At 37.3% G+C, this 16,095-nt stretch overlaps 1 protein-coding gene across 7 annotated transcripts in view; it reads right to left on the bottom strand.

Annotated features, from left to right (window-relative positions):
• The window catches only part of kif21a (kinesin family member 21A), a 61,961-nt gene that overhangs the window by 32,793 nt on the left and 13,073 nt on the right, over window positions 1–16,095 (bottom strand). For all 7 annotated transcript variants that reach the window (XM_051099465.1, XM_051099467.1, XM_051099466.1 and 4 more), the window contains exons 2-10: window positions 10,076–10,298; window positions 9,356–9,538; window positions 6,822–6,971; window positions 6,591–6,725; window positions 6,250–6,429; window positions 5,996–6,111; window positions 4,097–4,292; window positions 1,311–1,500; window positions 1,165–1,228 (exon numbers count right to left, since the gene is read on the bottom strand). In XM_051099465.1, the coding sequence (XP_050955422.1) occupies window positions 1,165–1,228; window positions 1,311–1,500; window positions 4,097–4,292; window positions 5,996–6,111; window positions 6,250–6,429; window positions 6,591–6,725; window positions 6,822–6,971; window positions 9,356–9,538; window positions 10,076–10,298 (1,437 nt within the window). The remainder of the gene's footprint in view (window positions 1–1,164; window positions 1,229–1,310; window positions 1,501–4,096; window positions 4,293–5,995; window positions 6,112–6,249; window positions 6,430–6,590; window positions 6,726–6,821; window positions 6,972–9,355; window positions 9,539–10,075; window positions 10,299–16,095) is intronic.

Genomic DNA, 16,095 nt, shown 5'->3' with positions numbered 1-16,095 from the left:
TGTAGAGTACATGTGATAGATAGATATAGTCGAGGTCAAACGTTTACATGCACCTTGCAGAATCTGCAAAATGTTAATTATTTTACCAAAATAAGAGAGGAAGCATACAAAATGCTTGTTTTTGTTTAACACTGACCTGAATAAGATATTTCACATAAGACATTTGCATATAATCCACAAGTGAAAATAAAAGTTGAATTTCTAAAAATGAACCCTTTCCCACAATGACTGTATGATTTTGAGATCCATATTTTCACACTGAGGACAACTGAGAGACTCATATGCAGCTATTACATAAGGTTCAAACACTCACTGATGCTCCAGAAGGAAAAAACATGCATTAAGAACTTTTTTAATTTAAAGAACAGGGTAAATGTACTTATTTTGTCTTCTGGGAAACATGTAAGTATGCCTCTGAAGGGCAGTACTAAATGAAAAGAAAAAAATATATATAGGCAAAATATGAAAAATGTACACAATTCCATTCTGTTCAAAAGTTTTTACCCCCCCGGCACTTAATACATTTTTTTTCCTTCTGGATCATCACAGTTGTCCTCAGTGTGAAAAGATGGATCTCAAAATCATACAGTCATTGTTGGAAAGGGTTCAAATACACACAAATGCTGAAAAACCAGTGAGTCTGTGGGACATGAAGGATTTTTCTGAAGAACAGCAGCAGTTTAACTGTTCAGGACAAACAAGGAACTCATGAACAAGTATCTCTAAACTAAAAAAAAAAAAAAAAAGAAAACAAAAGAAAAAACAAACAAACAAACAAACAAAAAAAGCTGTGGATCATTCAGGTAACAACACAGTATTAAGAATCAAGCATCTGTAAACTTTTGAACAGGGTCATTTTTTATAAATTCAACTATTATTTTCTCTTGTGGACTATATGGAAACATCTTTTATGTGAAATATCTTTTTCAGGTCAGTACTAAATAAAAAAATAACATGCATTTTGTTTGATTCCTCTTATTTTGGTAAAATAATTTACATTTTTAAGATTCTGCAAAATGTATGTAAACTTTTGACCTCAACTGTAGATAGATAGATAGATAGATAGATAGATAGATGGATAGATAGTATAAAAACACAAAGACAGTATAGATTTATAACAGTAGCCTTATATACAGTAAGATATCAGCAAAAATGTAAAAATACCTGAGATCCTCAATCTCCTTGATGTAATTCTGAATCATATTTCCAATCTCCTCACTGCCTTCACCTGAAAAACACAGTCCATATTCTGTCAACATCTATCAAACATGTTACAAAGTCTCTGATTGGCCGTGTTTGCCGTGCAGTACCTGCTCTGGAGAGCACCTGATTGGCCTGTTCACTCAGCAGCTGTGTGAGTCGAGCGCCCTGAGCGTCGATGGCTTCCTGCATGGCCTTCACACGCATGCGCAGATTATTGTTCTCTATCTGCAGCATTGAGTTCTCATGGAACATGTCGTTGATGCTTTCCAGCCCATCCTCTCCAACCATACGCTTCCCCTGAGAAACACAGACAGTTTTATTTAATTTACCAAAAATTCACACTAGGGCTGCCCCCTAATAGTTGGCTGGTTAGTTGATGAGAGGAGGATAGGTTGATTGAAATGTTATTAAAAATCCAAAATCCACAGGAAGTAGCGAAGTCACACAGTCCATGACAGACAGATTGTTTACGGCTGGTCTATGTGGTAATACATTGGGCAGGACATGCAAAACTTCGCCAACGCTCATTCATTGACCTCAAATATGGCTCATCATCTGAATTATGCAAGTAGTAGCAACTTTACATGGCCGCTCAATCTAATGTTAACCTGAATAGTAGTGTAGCCAGTCAATAGTAGTGTAAATCTTATTTACAGTCTATGAGTAGCGTTCTCACTGCATGACAGTTGCAATCATTTGCTCTTAAAGTACTCTGTCATTCTTGGTCATACAGAGTAATGCATCTTTCAAATCTGTAAAGACTCTACATTTATTTGTGTGCACTCACAATAACAACTAAATATTGTGCTTTTGTAAAATAATGAAAGCAAGCAGGATGCACTTTCCACTGTCTTAGTCTCTAAACTTAAGTGCGTCAAAAAATAAATAAATAAACAACCGTAACTCTGTGTATACTTGCCTTACAAAAATATATCCATAGAGAGTGAAATGTCTATTTTTTAAATAAATCATTAAAATGGAAAATTATCAGATTATATAATCACATTAAACATGCATAGGTGCATCTACTATGCAGAGATGACGAGTCAGTGTCGCTGACTTCATCTCCTAAACTGAAAACACAGAAAGCACTAGTTTTCAATAAACTATTAAAATGTTAACGCAGCCTCCTTACTGTTTTTCCCTGACACATTCATAGTCATTACTTCTGCCGGTATGCTGTGGCAAGCTTTATGTGTGTTCTTGAGCGCTTATTAGGCTGTGTAGGCAATTAAAGGCTCATTATTATGATTTAAATGATTTATTAATAAACATGAGATTAGTTGACTAGTCCTTTAAAATGAACGGCTACTAGTCGACCGGAAAAATGTTTAGTCGAGGGCAGACTATTTATATAAAAGAATCACAACATTATTTATTAGCTGAACCCTATGTATTTCATTGTTTAATTGTTTACCTGAAGTATCTTTGAGGTTTTATGTAATGTTTCTCAATTACACAAATTCAGCAAATTATCAAAACTACTAATTTCATTTTCATAAGACCACAGTGTTGTAGTTTTTTTTTGTTTTCACTTATTACATTTTTATTAAATTTAGTTCTGCATTCAGGTCCCAGAAATTTCATTGTGAACCTCTAGGGGTTTGCAAGATATTAAACTGGTGAAGCTTGATGTAAAAAAAAAATAAATAAAAATAGCTGACACTATATAATACAATTAATAAGACTTTAAAGGCCCTTGTATATATCATTTTATGCATTACGCTTCATCTAGAGCAGTGGTTCTTAACTCCAGTCCTCAGGGCCCACTGCTCTGCACATTTTGTATGTTTCTGAATCTGACACACTCAGTTCAGTTCATGGATCTTTCTCCTAACGAGCTGATGATCTGAATCAGGTGTGTTAAATGAGGGAGACATATAAAATGTGCACAGCAGTGGGCCCCAAGGACTGGAGTTGAGAACCACTGATCGAGAGCACTTGTTTAGAGTGCAGGCACTACCTAATGGACCTTTTTACATTTTACCTCCTCCAACTACAGGTAAAACAACCAAAAGTTGCCTTTTCAAGTGACATTAAGTGGAGAGAAAATGGCTGTTAAAAATTACAACCAATTATATCAGGGGGATTTTGTTGGACCCCTGTGACTAGCCATTTTTATTCTTAAGTGCTTATTGTAGTGCTGTGGGAAATTATAAAACAAAATTGTTTCCAAGTTAACTTTTATAAACCAATCAATCCTGCCTACAGGAATTATGCAGAAGCCAATCAGACTGGCTGTAATTTTGGGGACCTACTTTTATTTTATTATAGTATGATATATATCTTAAAGTTCAAGTTTAATAATTCTACAGTATCTGGATCACCTATACTTGAAACTGAACCTCTAAACTCAAAATTAGTAGGTCAGATCTTGAACCATTACTTTTCTGAATAGTTTTAGCATGCTAATTGATATGACAATTTAATGTGTTTGGTTGTGGCCCACTAGATCTGTTACTTACACTGCTGCTGGACTTATTGGCTACTGCCAATAGATACACAAACATGCCACTGTGACTATGTAGCAATAAGCATATAGTACATAAATTGCAGATCTAGACAGGTGGTGCTGGGGGAGGTGGAGGGTTCAGAAGTTCAGAAGAGGGTTTAGAGGGTGCGTTACAAGACCAGCTTATGGCAAGCAATGAACCAGACTATTTAAATGTTTGGCAAGCAATTTCATTGGCTGCAGAATAAGTGGAGACCAATCAGCTTGTGCCATGTAGTAAATGACGTTACAACATATTGCACGTAAAGGACCCATCAGCCTGCATTTAGAGTTTAATGACTGGATTACTATTTTAAGGATACTCTGAAGATGTGCTAGAAGGCTCTGCCTAACATCCCCTTGCTATCAGAGCCATACTTTTATCTGATAGCAGAACCTCACCGTTCTGTACTCCATGAGCTCCATCTGCAGTCGGGCAATCTCCGTCCTAAGTGCACTGATCTGCTGACTGGCCTTGTCCTGGTTCACCACCACCCTGTTCTTGATGTTGCGTGCTCTGTTGGCGTACTTCAGTGTGTTCAGGGTTTCCATGAAGTCCTGATCTGATGGGCTGATGCAGGCGATCATCACTGTACGACTGAGAGACCAGAGAAAATGTCCAGTTTTATTTATTTACTCATACTGACTAATGCTACAGTGCCAAATAAATATTTAGTTTGAATGTAGCTCGAAGTCTGCTGCCTCGCAATACACTGTTGTAAATGCTTTCCTATAATGACATTAAAATCCTGATTCACCCCTCAAAAACTGTCATTATCATGTTATTACACTGTTACTCCAGCTTTGCAGTGACTTACTCCAGTGATTTACTCATATAAAGTGACTTACTCCTATGATTTCCCTGATGCGGAAAACACGGACGGAATCACAGATTATTGAAGAAATATTTGGCAGAAAAATTATTAAAGGGGTCTTCGGATGCAAAGTTTACTTTTACATGTTGTTTCAACATAAATGTGTGTTGGCAGTGTATGTACACATCTACCTTATTATGAAAAAAGCCATGCAGTGGTTTTTAATTAATCTGTAAAAATAATTTCCCCTTGTTGTTTCGATGCCGGAACAGGGACGTAGACAAGAATGGCTTCTAAGCGACTGAGGTATTCTGTTGTAGGACGTAATAATGAACATAGTGGTCGTCATTTACTCCCGACATCTGAGCCACTAAAGACGCAGTGGATGACTTTATTTGTGAATGGAATGCGCCTCCCGATCTACATAAATGCGTCTATGTTCATGTGAATCATTCGTGATCCAGTTTCAGAAGCGAGTATAAGGGTTTTTTTCTAAATATTTAGTAAACAAGCTTGTCACTTTACAGCGAGAAGAGAGGGGCGGGGCGTGCAGAGCTCATTAACATTTAAAGCAACATCGACCAGAATAGGTTGATTTTTGCAGAGCTTATTTTGACAAGGTAAGGGTGTTTTTTTTTTAACACTACCATTGAGAAATTTTTAACCAAAGCATGTTATAGACTTTTCATTAAGACCCCATATCAACTTGTGGAAAATGGGCATCAGATGACCCCTTTAAGTATTTCTGAAATAAATAAATAAATAAATAAATATTTTTTTAGAGATGCTTTTGATTGTTACATTTAATGAAAACGTTAAAATTAAATCCATAAGATTAAAGGAAAACACAGAATTTGGTAAAAGAAAGAAAGAAAGAAAGAAAACTGAATTTGAGAAAACAAAATAAAACATTTCATAGGGCTTTAAAAAATTAATTTTTCTTAAACTTTTACTACATTGTTGTGTACATTTTATGATTTCAGTTACTTAGACATGCTTTTTGTAAAATAAATTGTAATCAAATTATTAAAACAGTCTAGACAAATTAAAACGGAAAAAAATGGAATCCAGGAAAATTAAAGAGGAACAAAAAATGGAATTTGGAAAAAGGAAAATGCACTGTATTTTTCAGATTTAAAAAGTGAGAAGATTTGAAATATTTGTGTGCTTTATTTCAAGTTTTCTGAGTCATAGCTTTGACTAAAACTGAAACTTCCTGAAATATTTACTGACATAAAATATGGCACCAGTTGTCAGGTTTGACATCAACTACATTTAGTCAAGAGACATGCAAGAACAAATCTGGATGAAGTCACTGAGGTCCAGTCTGACAAGCAACATACTGGATTTGAAAGCTACATCAACAAGCAAGATTATCAATGAATAATCCTTTGAATTTCAATCTTCTCAGCACAAAAATCCACTGTATGACTGCAGGAGATTTGTAATCATTTGCAAACATACTACTTTTGTGTTTCATACAGACCTGTTTCCGCCCAGTGAATCCTGCAGAAGGCGAGTGAGTTTGGAGTCTCGGTAAGGCACATGCGTTGATCGTTTGCTTCTGTCTCCTAAAGCACTGATGACATTCCCTAATGCCAGCTGCATCACAGTAAGAACAGAGGAAAAAAAAATTCCTGTTTCAGTTCACCTTATATAATTCTAGCCTGAAGAAATCTGTGGACGATTAATATCCATTTTAATGATGTGTTATTATTTGATAATATTACTCGTTCTGACCAATCCACAGTTAATGGAGATGCCCTCTTTGGCTCGGTCCCCTGTGGCCCCCGTCCTCTTGAGTCTCTCTGATCCAGCCAGATCCACAAAGTGAAACTTGGCTGTGAGTGTTTCAAACTCTTCCATCTCAGACGAGCTGTTGGCCAGTCGATTGTCTGTTTCGCTATCCTCCTCTGGGGGCTGAGAAAAACATGCATGAAAAGCGACACATTAATATAGACTAGAGACCGAGTTAGTTGAAAATTACATTTTCTCCAGCCAAATTTTGGCGCGTTTCTACTCAATATGGCAGCTGTAGCAACGTGACCCTAATAACTTGTACTTAAAAAGACAGTACTCACGTTTTCCCCCGGTGCACAAACCCGCACTTGACAGATGTGAATGGTGAAGATGGCGTGAGATCGAGAACTCTGTACATTCATCTGAGTGCTAGCAGTGGTGCGGGAGAGAGCGCCCAGCTTCAGACACTGCATCATCTACAACACACGTGCATAGAGCATGTCAGTATAGTCACTTACACTTTATGCATAATATATGGATACAACATCTTGAAGAAGAAATCGATGACTCACTTCTGCCTCTGAGGAGACTGTGCGTGTTGTCACGCCTACGGTGTAGATGCCGCCATTGGCATCCTCGTGGATTTTAATGTGCGATTTCTGCTTCCTCATCTCCAAGTCACGCGTGGTGTCGAAAAGATCCAACACCTCCTCATTATACAACTAAAGATACACATGGAGAGAGAAGAAAGGCCATACTGTCAAAAATTAATTAAACAATTCATATCGTCACACTGTTTTTGTACATATTCTGTACATATTTCTTACATGTACAATAACAATTATATTACAGTCTTCGAGGCAGGTGTTATTTTAAGGAGAAGTCCACTTTCAGAACAGCAATTTACAAAGAATGTACTCACCCCCTTGTCATCCAAGATGTTCATGTCTTTCTTTCTACAGTTGTAAAGAAATTATGTTTTTTGAGAAAAACATTTCAGGATTTTTCTCCATGTAATGGACTGATATGGTGCCATGATTTTAAACTTCCAAAATGCAGTTTGAATGTGGCTTTAAACGATCCCAAATGTGGTTGTAAACGATCACAGCCGAGAAAGAAGGGTCTTATCTAGCAAAACGATTTTCATAATAATAATACAGTTTATATACTTTTTAATGCCAAACGCTCGTCTTGTCTTACTCTGCCTGAACTCTGTTTTGTTCCGGTTCATGACAGTTAGGGTATGTCAAAAAACTCCCATCTCATGTTCTTCCTCAACTTCAAAATCGTCCTATATCGCTGTTTTACCTTTTTTGTTAAGGGTGTTTGATCTTCTTTGCATGTTCACTTTGCAAAGACTGGGTCGGTACTTCTGCAACGATGTAGGATGATTTTGAAATGATTTTTGAAGTTGAGGGAGAAAATACGATTGGAGTTTTTCGACATACCCTAACTGTCTTGAGCCAGAATACACAGAGTTCAGGGAGAGAAAGACAAGACGAGCGTTTGAGATTAGAAAGTATTCAAATTGTATTTTTTAATGAAAATAACCAATTGTTTCGCTAGATAAGACGCTTCTTCCTTGGCTGGGATCATTTACAACCGCATTTGGGATCGTTTGAAGCCACATTTAAACTGCATTTTGGAAGTTCAAAATCGGGGCACCATATCAGTCCATTATATGGAGAAAATGCAGAAATGTTTTCCTCAAAAACATAATTTCCTTATGACTGATGAAAGAAAGACATGAAGATCTTGGATGACAAGGGGGTGAGAACATTATATGTGAATCTTTGTATTGGAAGTGGACTTCTCTTTTAATAATATTATGAATTAGCTGTTGTTTAAGTGTAATTTAACTTTTAGTAATTTTGTTATGTGCTTTTGTCATTTTTATTAGTTTTACTAGTTACATTAGTTATATATCCTTATTATGCAGCTGAAGATACACACTAATAGAGAAGACAGAACATATTATAATAATTAAAATATTAAAATTACCACTCTATTTTGACCACTTTCTTGGTTTGTTAGGATAGGACTATATTTTAATATTATAATATTTAATTTTACACAACCATTTGAAAATCTGGAATCTGAGGATGCAAAAAAAAAAAAAAAATAAAAAAAAATAAATAAATATATATATATATATATATATATATATATATATATATAATAATAATAATAATAATAATATATATATATATATATATATATTCAAAGTTGTCCAAATGAAGCTCTTAGCAATGCATATTACTAATCAAAAATTAAGTTTTATATTTACAGTAGGAAATTTACAAAATATCTTCATGGAACATGATCTTTACTTAATATCCTAATGATTTTGGCATAAAAGAAAAATCGTTAATTTTACCCATACAATGTATTTTTGGCTACTACTACAAATATACCCATGCTATTTCTGAATTGTTTTGGGGTCAGGGGGGGCTTTTATTATTAGGGCTGCACGATAAATCGCATGTGATATCCAATGCGCATCTTGTCAGCAAAGCTGGTTCTGTAATCAGTAATAAATCTCCATCACGTATGTGCTTTCAGAGAGAGGAGCGTTTACTACAGAGCTGATGTTCACTGACAAGCCTGTAGTAAGTGTTGCTCTATGGCGTGAGATTTGATATCGCATGCAATTTATCGTGCAGCCCTATTTATTATTATTATTTTAAATTACATTAGTTCTTTTATTTCATTTTCTTTCAGTTTCAGTCATTTTAATTAGTATCCAAGGCAAATGTTGCCATTACATTTTATTAAAAATTTCCTTTTAGTATTTTAAATGAAAGATTTCATCTAATATTTATATTTAATTTTATTTTAGCTTCATATCAACTAATGAAACCTATTTTTTAAGTTGTAACCCTAATTTGATGATATCATGAAATTAAAAAGAAAAATCTAAATAGTTTTGTTTTTCTGTTTATTTGAGCGGCAACACATCCTTTTCAGGTCCCGCCAATGGCATGAGTTTGGGCAGAACTATTTGTCTGTCTGACCAATGGCAGGTAAGGAAGTGTATCAGTCACACAAAAGGATCATTAAAATAATCTAATAAAGCATCATCCACAAAAACATTTAGCATTTATACCTCCAGAAACTGCGCGCTGATCTTGAACTCTGGGACGGGTCGACCCTGATCTGCGGCAGCCTGGCGTCTCTGCTCGATGCCTTTAAATAGGTGACTGACCGCCCGTGGGATGATGCCCAGCTCCTCGTCTGGTATGGCCACGTCAAAGCCCGTCCCCATCGAATACGTCTTCCCTGACCCTGTCTGAGACCCAACACAATCATTTGATTGTTGTTGACACTTTCAAACTCTTAAATAACCACTTCATTATGTAGTTAGCTATGTATTTTATAAAAACTATGCAGGTTGAACTCAATTACAGTTGTGATGTAAAATGATGCGATTGCATTTAAATAATAAGTACATTTATGACATTAAGTTTTTTTTGTCTAAAGGGTGGCACATGTGTTTTTCTGCTGGAGTTCGATGTGTCTGTCTGGCTGGCAGATGAGTAAGACTGTTGATAAATCAGGATTAACAGAGGGAGAGACAGACAGATATCAAATCTGTGATGGTTTTTGGAGGAAGTCGGGCATGAAATGCAGGTCACAGGCGACACTGGCCAAAGATGAGAGAGACAACATGAAAAATACTGTATATTGATGTCAAAAGGGACCTCACACATATGAAACTAGGCTAAATTTAAACTCCTTTGACCTGTCATCCTACATGATCCTGGACATATTCAAATCTCTCACGTGTCAAAGTCAACATAAAATGGCATTTTCAAGAAACACAAACCTGTCCGTAGGCAAATATAGTGGCATTATAACCCTCAAAGCATCCTTCGATGAGTTTCTCAGTGCAGTTGGCATAGATGGTGTCCTGCGTTGAGTCCATGTCAAACACATAGTCATACGTGAAGGCCTTGTCCTTTCCCAGAACCACCTGGGGTTCGCCAGGGGTCACAAATGTGCAGATGTGACATCCCTCAATCTTTTCTTTTGCCAGCTGAGGACGAATCCTGTGACACAAAGAGAGAGAAACGCAATATACTAAAATGACTTGCACAATCACACACTGAATAACAATGAGAACCTCCTGATGTGTTGATAAAGTGAAAATGAGTCACCTAAAATAAGACTGGGTGTCATTACCGGGTGTCTGACTGCATAGAATAATATTACTAGCAAGAAAATTGATCTGATATATACTTCTGGCTACATAAGCTTGATTTTGTAATGTGAAACAAGCATCACATATTTACTGTAACCATGTAATTATTCACTGTAAACTGTAAAAATGTTATAATGTTATAATAGATTTAATAGGACATTGCATATAATTTTACAGTAAAATACACTATACACACAAAATACAAAGTTTGCATGTACAATATATGAATGAACATACAATTTACTATTAAAAAACATATTATATTCAGCAAGGTAATACATTAAAAATACAAACTACCTAATAATCGTCTGTGAAAAAAAAAAAAAAAAAAAAAGAAAACTGACATTCCCAGAGCTCAGTAAAAAAGTAACATATATATATATATATATTTGATTGCCTGCTGATTTTGTGCGTTTGCCCACTGACAAAGAAATAATCAGTCTATAATTTTAATGGTAGGTTTATTTTAACAGTGAGAGACAGAATAACAACAACAACAAAAAATGCATAAAACACATTTCAAAAAAGTTATAAATTGATTTGCATTTTAATGAGTGAAATAAGTATTTGATCCCCTATCAGTCAGCAAGATTTCTGGCTCCCATGTGTCTGAGATTAGGAGCACTCTCTTAAAGAGTCTCAGAATCTCAGCGTGTTACCTGTATAAAACAGAACTGTCCACAGAAGCAAACAATCAATCAGATTCCAAACTCTCCACCATGGCCAAGACCAAAGAGCTGTCCAAGGATGTCAGGGACAAGACTGTAGACCTACACAAGGCTGGAATGGGCTACAGGACCATCACTAAGCAGCTTGGTGAGAAGGTGACAACAGTTGGTGCGATTATTCGCAAATGAAAGAAACACAAAATACAACTGCACCACATCAAAGGGACAATGGACGGGGCCATGTACCGTCAAATCTTAGGTGAAAACCTCCTTCCCTCATTGAAAATGGGTCATGGATGTGTATTCCAGCAAGGCAACACAGGAGTGGTTCAAGAAGAAGCACATTTAGATCCTGGAGTGGCCTAGCTAGTCTCCAGACTTTAATCCCATAGAAAATCTGTGGAGGGAGCTGAAGGTTCGAGTTGCCAAACATCAGTCTTGAAATCTTAATGACTTGTAGAGGATCTGCAAAGAGGGGTAAGACAAACCTGGTGGCCAACTACAAGAAATGTCTGACCTCTGTGATTGCCAACAAGGGTTTTGCTACCAAGTACTAAGTCATGTTTTGTGAAGGGGTCAAATACTTATTTTACTCATTAAAATACAAATCAATTTAAAGCTTTTTTTTATGTGTTTTTTCTGTATTTGTTATTGTTATTCTGTCTCTCACTGTTAAAATAAACCTACCATTAAACTTATAGACTGATCATTGTCAGTGGGAAAATGTACAAAATCAGCAGGGGATCAAAATATTTTTTTCCTCACTGTAGTAAGATTAATTCTAAGCAGTATGGTCTGTTCAAATCAGCAGTATAAGTGATGCCTGCACAGCTTAGTAAACGCCTCTAAAAAGAGACACTGATGTCACTTTCTGTGGTGCACCTGACAGCAGAGGCTGAGCTTTCACTCTGACTGTGAGAGACGCTTTTGTTCAGTGCACAATTCACTGACAGCAGCACAGAGAGACTATTGTGTGTGTGTTTGATACTGGATCTGTCCTGTACTGAACACCAGAGAGAGAGACAGATATGTGGGTGAGAGACACATAAGCAGAGGATGGGTTGGAGCCAGTCTGTAAGATCTGTATTGTTTGTGTTTTAAACCAGGACACATAAGTCATATCACAGTTCAGACATGTGTGCTATTATTCACATCTTTATGTCCACTCTGATTTTGGGGGAAAACAATGGACAGGTTATTCTTCAGAAATAAAATGTGTTCCACAAAACAGTCATACAACTAAAATAGTCATACAACTATAAACTTAACTAAAGAGTTTTATCCATCCATCCATTCTCCTGCTGCTAATCTAAGGCCCGGTCATGGTGACAGCCAGCTAAGTAGGGCCACGCACACGTCCTTTACTTTGGCAACTTCCCCCAGCTCCTCCTGAAGGATCCCAAGGTGTTCCCAATCCATCATGTTGTAGATCCAACCCTGGTCTCGTCCCAGCTGGACATGAATGAAACGCCTCAACTGCAAGGTGTCTGGAAGGCATCCTAACCACCTGAAACACCTCAACTGCCTCCTTCCGACTCTTAGGAGCCAGGGCACTATTCTGAGTCTCTCCCAGATGTCAGACCTTCTCATGCTGTCTCCAATGGTTGGCTCAGACACCCTTCTGAGAAAACACATTTCAGCCGTACTTTGTTGTTTTTGTACTTATTCAAAGTTAATGACCACACATGAGGGTTGGAACATGGATCAACTGGTAAATCAAGAGCTTTGTCTTTGAACTTAGCTCCTGCTTCACCACGACAGTCCAGTACAATAACCGAATTACTGCTGCCACTGCTCCCATGCTTCGACCTGTCCTCACTCGTGAACATAACCTCTAGATACTTGAACCCCTCTACTTGGGGAAGCCATTCACTCCCTACTCAAAGTGGGTAATCCACCCTTTTCTGGCTGAGAACCATGTTCTCAGATTCGGGGGTGCTGACTAATATTACCATGCAAGGTTAGCAAGTACCCAACCTGACTTGCAACAGCCTGGACCAGCCTATACTTACTTACCTAAGCCATCTTGGTGGTGCCACATGGTTTGCCACAGTGATAGGCACCAAGAACCTTCCAGCAACTAATCAAATTCTGCAATAGGGCTTTGAACAAAGCCCACTCAAACTCCATGTCTATCTCCCTCCCTCAGGATCAAGGAATAGCTCCTCTGAAAGTGGGAGTACAACAATAAAATCAATCATTGATCTTTGGCCTAAAGTGGTACCAGGTACAAATATGAACCACCTTGAATATGGTGTTCATTATGGCCAATCAATGCTAAGCACAGAAGTCATACAAGACAATACCACTCTTGTTCCAGTCGTTCCTCCCAACTACTCTTTTCCAGGTCTCTTCATCATCACTAACATGAGTTTTGAAGTCACCCAGACAGTACTATAGTATATCTAGGTGGTAACATGAGGCCATCTATATCTAGCTGGTATCGGTCAACCCCTTGAGGAGCTTAGACTCCTTCCCCACCAGAGAGGTCACAATCCATGTACCAAATCCTACAGAGTTTAGCTCCAACCCTGATTAAACATACCTAAACAGGCTAATCAATGTCTTACTAGGTATAATTGAAACTTCCAGGCAGGTGTGTTGAAGCAAGTTGGAGCTGAACTCTGCAGGACACCGGCCCTCTAGGACCAAGTTTGGTGACCCCTGGCATATTATATCATATGACATCACACAGACCAAAGCTGCTCCTATGATAGTTGATTGACAGGGCCGTCTTACCTTAGACCCACCCTGAGTAAGCTGTAAACAGTCCGGCATTGTTTTGACGCCAGAGCAGGGGTAGACAAGAATGTGTCCTAAATGATTGTGGTGTTCTGTTGTTGGATGTAATAATAAACATATCAGTTGTCATGTACTCTCGACATCTGAGCCACTGAAGATGCAGAGGATTAATAATATGCTAGTTAGCAAGTTTTGTAGCTAAATGCGGCTAAAATAAACAGGATGGCTCGTCACCCCACAGAAGTGAGGGGCGGGGTGAGCAGTGCTCATTAGCATTTTAAGAAACATGCAAAAAAATGGGTTGCTGTAAACAGAGCTGATTTTGAGATGGTAAAATGGGTGTTTTTTACAGTACCATTGAGAAATTTTAACCAAAGCATGTTATAGACTTTAAGACTCTAAAAAATCATATCATCTTATTTCACATAACTAATGACGTAGGATATAATATATACATAAATGCTCTGGCTAACTAACAAGCATAATTCAGAAATAAAATTGTTACAAATATAACTATATACTAAATATTCAATAAAACTAAATGATCAATATTTAGTATTCCATGTCAACCAATGGAAATGTGAATAGCACCACCGAATAAGATTTAGTATGATCTTTTCCAGAAAACAATTTCATAACATTTTCTAGCCCTATACCAAAATGTCCATCTTCCCAATATTAATATCACAGATATTTACAGCAATTTACAGACAAATCTTTAAACCCATTACACTAATGAATATGATGCTAGTTAAAACACTCCATTATTAATCCCACAATTACTAAGAACAGAATGAGTGTTCCCGTCTTCCTTCTGAAATTAGTTGTCTATAGACAAGTCTCTGCCTGTCTTGTTCACATCCCTGAGGCAGCTTCATACAGTCAGTATAAATCATTAAAGCGTGATCTCCAGACAGCCTTTCACTACTCCTGGCTGCATTTTATGAGGAACCTGGATCATCTTTCCCATTCAAAATTCCAAACTAATCCTTTATGATGAAAGAATAGATGACAGGAATCATGTACAGTGCAAAAAATAAAATTACAGCATCAAACTTCTACTATATCAATGCATATCAGAGAAAAAGATATTGTTGAATTTGGTATGGATTGACAGTCTTGCATTATGCAGGAATCAGTTCCACAGCTCTCTCTCTGTGTCTATCATGATGGAGTGAGAGAGTGTGGTTTTCCTGCCCTGTGGCAGAATGTAGGCCACTACTGGATCTCCTGCTGTTTAACCTTAATTCCTCATTCACATGCACTCATGTCTGAGTTCACAGCGGTTTTTGACTTTCAGCTCAAATGAATGATTATTGCAGTGTCCACATTCATGTTTCTGACAGTAAAAACGTTAACAGGAAAAACAAAACAGTCATCCCTGTTAGCAGTCTCTGACAGTGACTATCATTTTAAAGGACGTTGCTTTTTTAAAACAGCCTGTGGTTTGTTTTATAATGAATAAGCAAGACTGCTCTCTTTATAATGTAAGGATATTGGATATTTTGGGCATTTTATAAAATTGTGACTTTCTGTGTTAACCTGCCACACAAATCTCCAGAGCTGCTGAGCTATTTCCAGCAGCATTTCATTTGGAATATGTAGCTTACTTAGCTTATTTAATTAACTTTCATCAAGCACACACAGAAACTCAAAGGTCTTTGCTCAGTATCACACCAACATAAAAGCTTGATTGAACTGGACTCATGCTGCATTGCCAAACTTTCTTGCATTGAATTAAATTGTTATATTATAGGCGTTATTACCTACAACTATTAAGGTCCACGCAATTGGCCCAACGAAGGTATCAAATGGTGGCTGAAGGTTTCCTGCGTGTTCGGCCTTTCCGTGCAACAATCTAATTTTGCTATATTTACTAAATTGGTTTCGATAAACCAACAACCTGCTCTGTCTGCAGTTCTTCTCTGTCTATCCAATATTTACCGAAATCCAAATTGTATTGCACTGTTTATTCCTAAAGATTAACAGTGTAATATTTTATTGAAAATGCGACTGGGAGATGAGAACGCACATAGCAGGAATGACCCAGTGCTTGTATCTGTGCCGACAGACAGTCTCTATGTGACACAGCTATTGATGCAGTGCAATGAGGCGGCACAGCTTTTCACAGCATGAGTTTGTGAGCGCATACACAATCACAGCATGTGCGAGAGCCAAGAGACGAAAGTGCCGGCTTAATTCAGCCCCACAGGCCTCCTGAGACCCACTCGAGGG

The sequence above is a fragment of the Labeo rohita genome, chromosome 25, assembly GCF_022985175.1.
Source record: "Labeo rohita strain BAU-BD-2019 chromosome 25, IGBB_LRoh.1.0, whole genome shotgun sequence".
NCBI classification, from domain to species: domain Eukaryota; kingdom Metazoa; phylum Chordata; class Actinopteri; order Cypriniformes; family Cyprinidae; genus Labeo; species Labeo rohita.
This window is presented reverse-complemented; position numbering and strand designations above follow the sequence as displayed.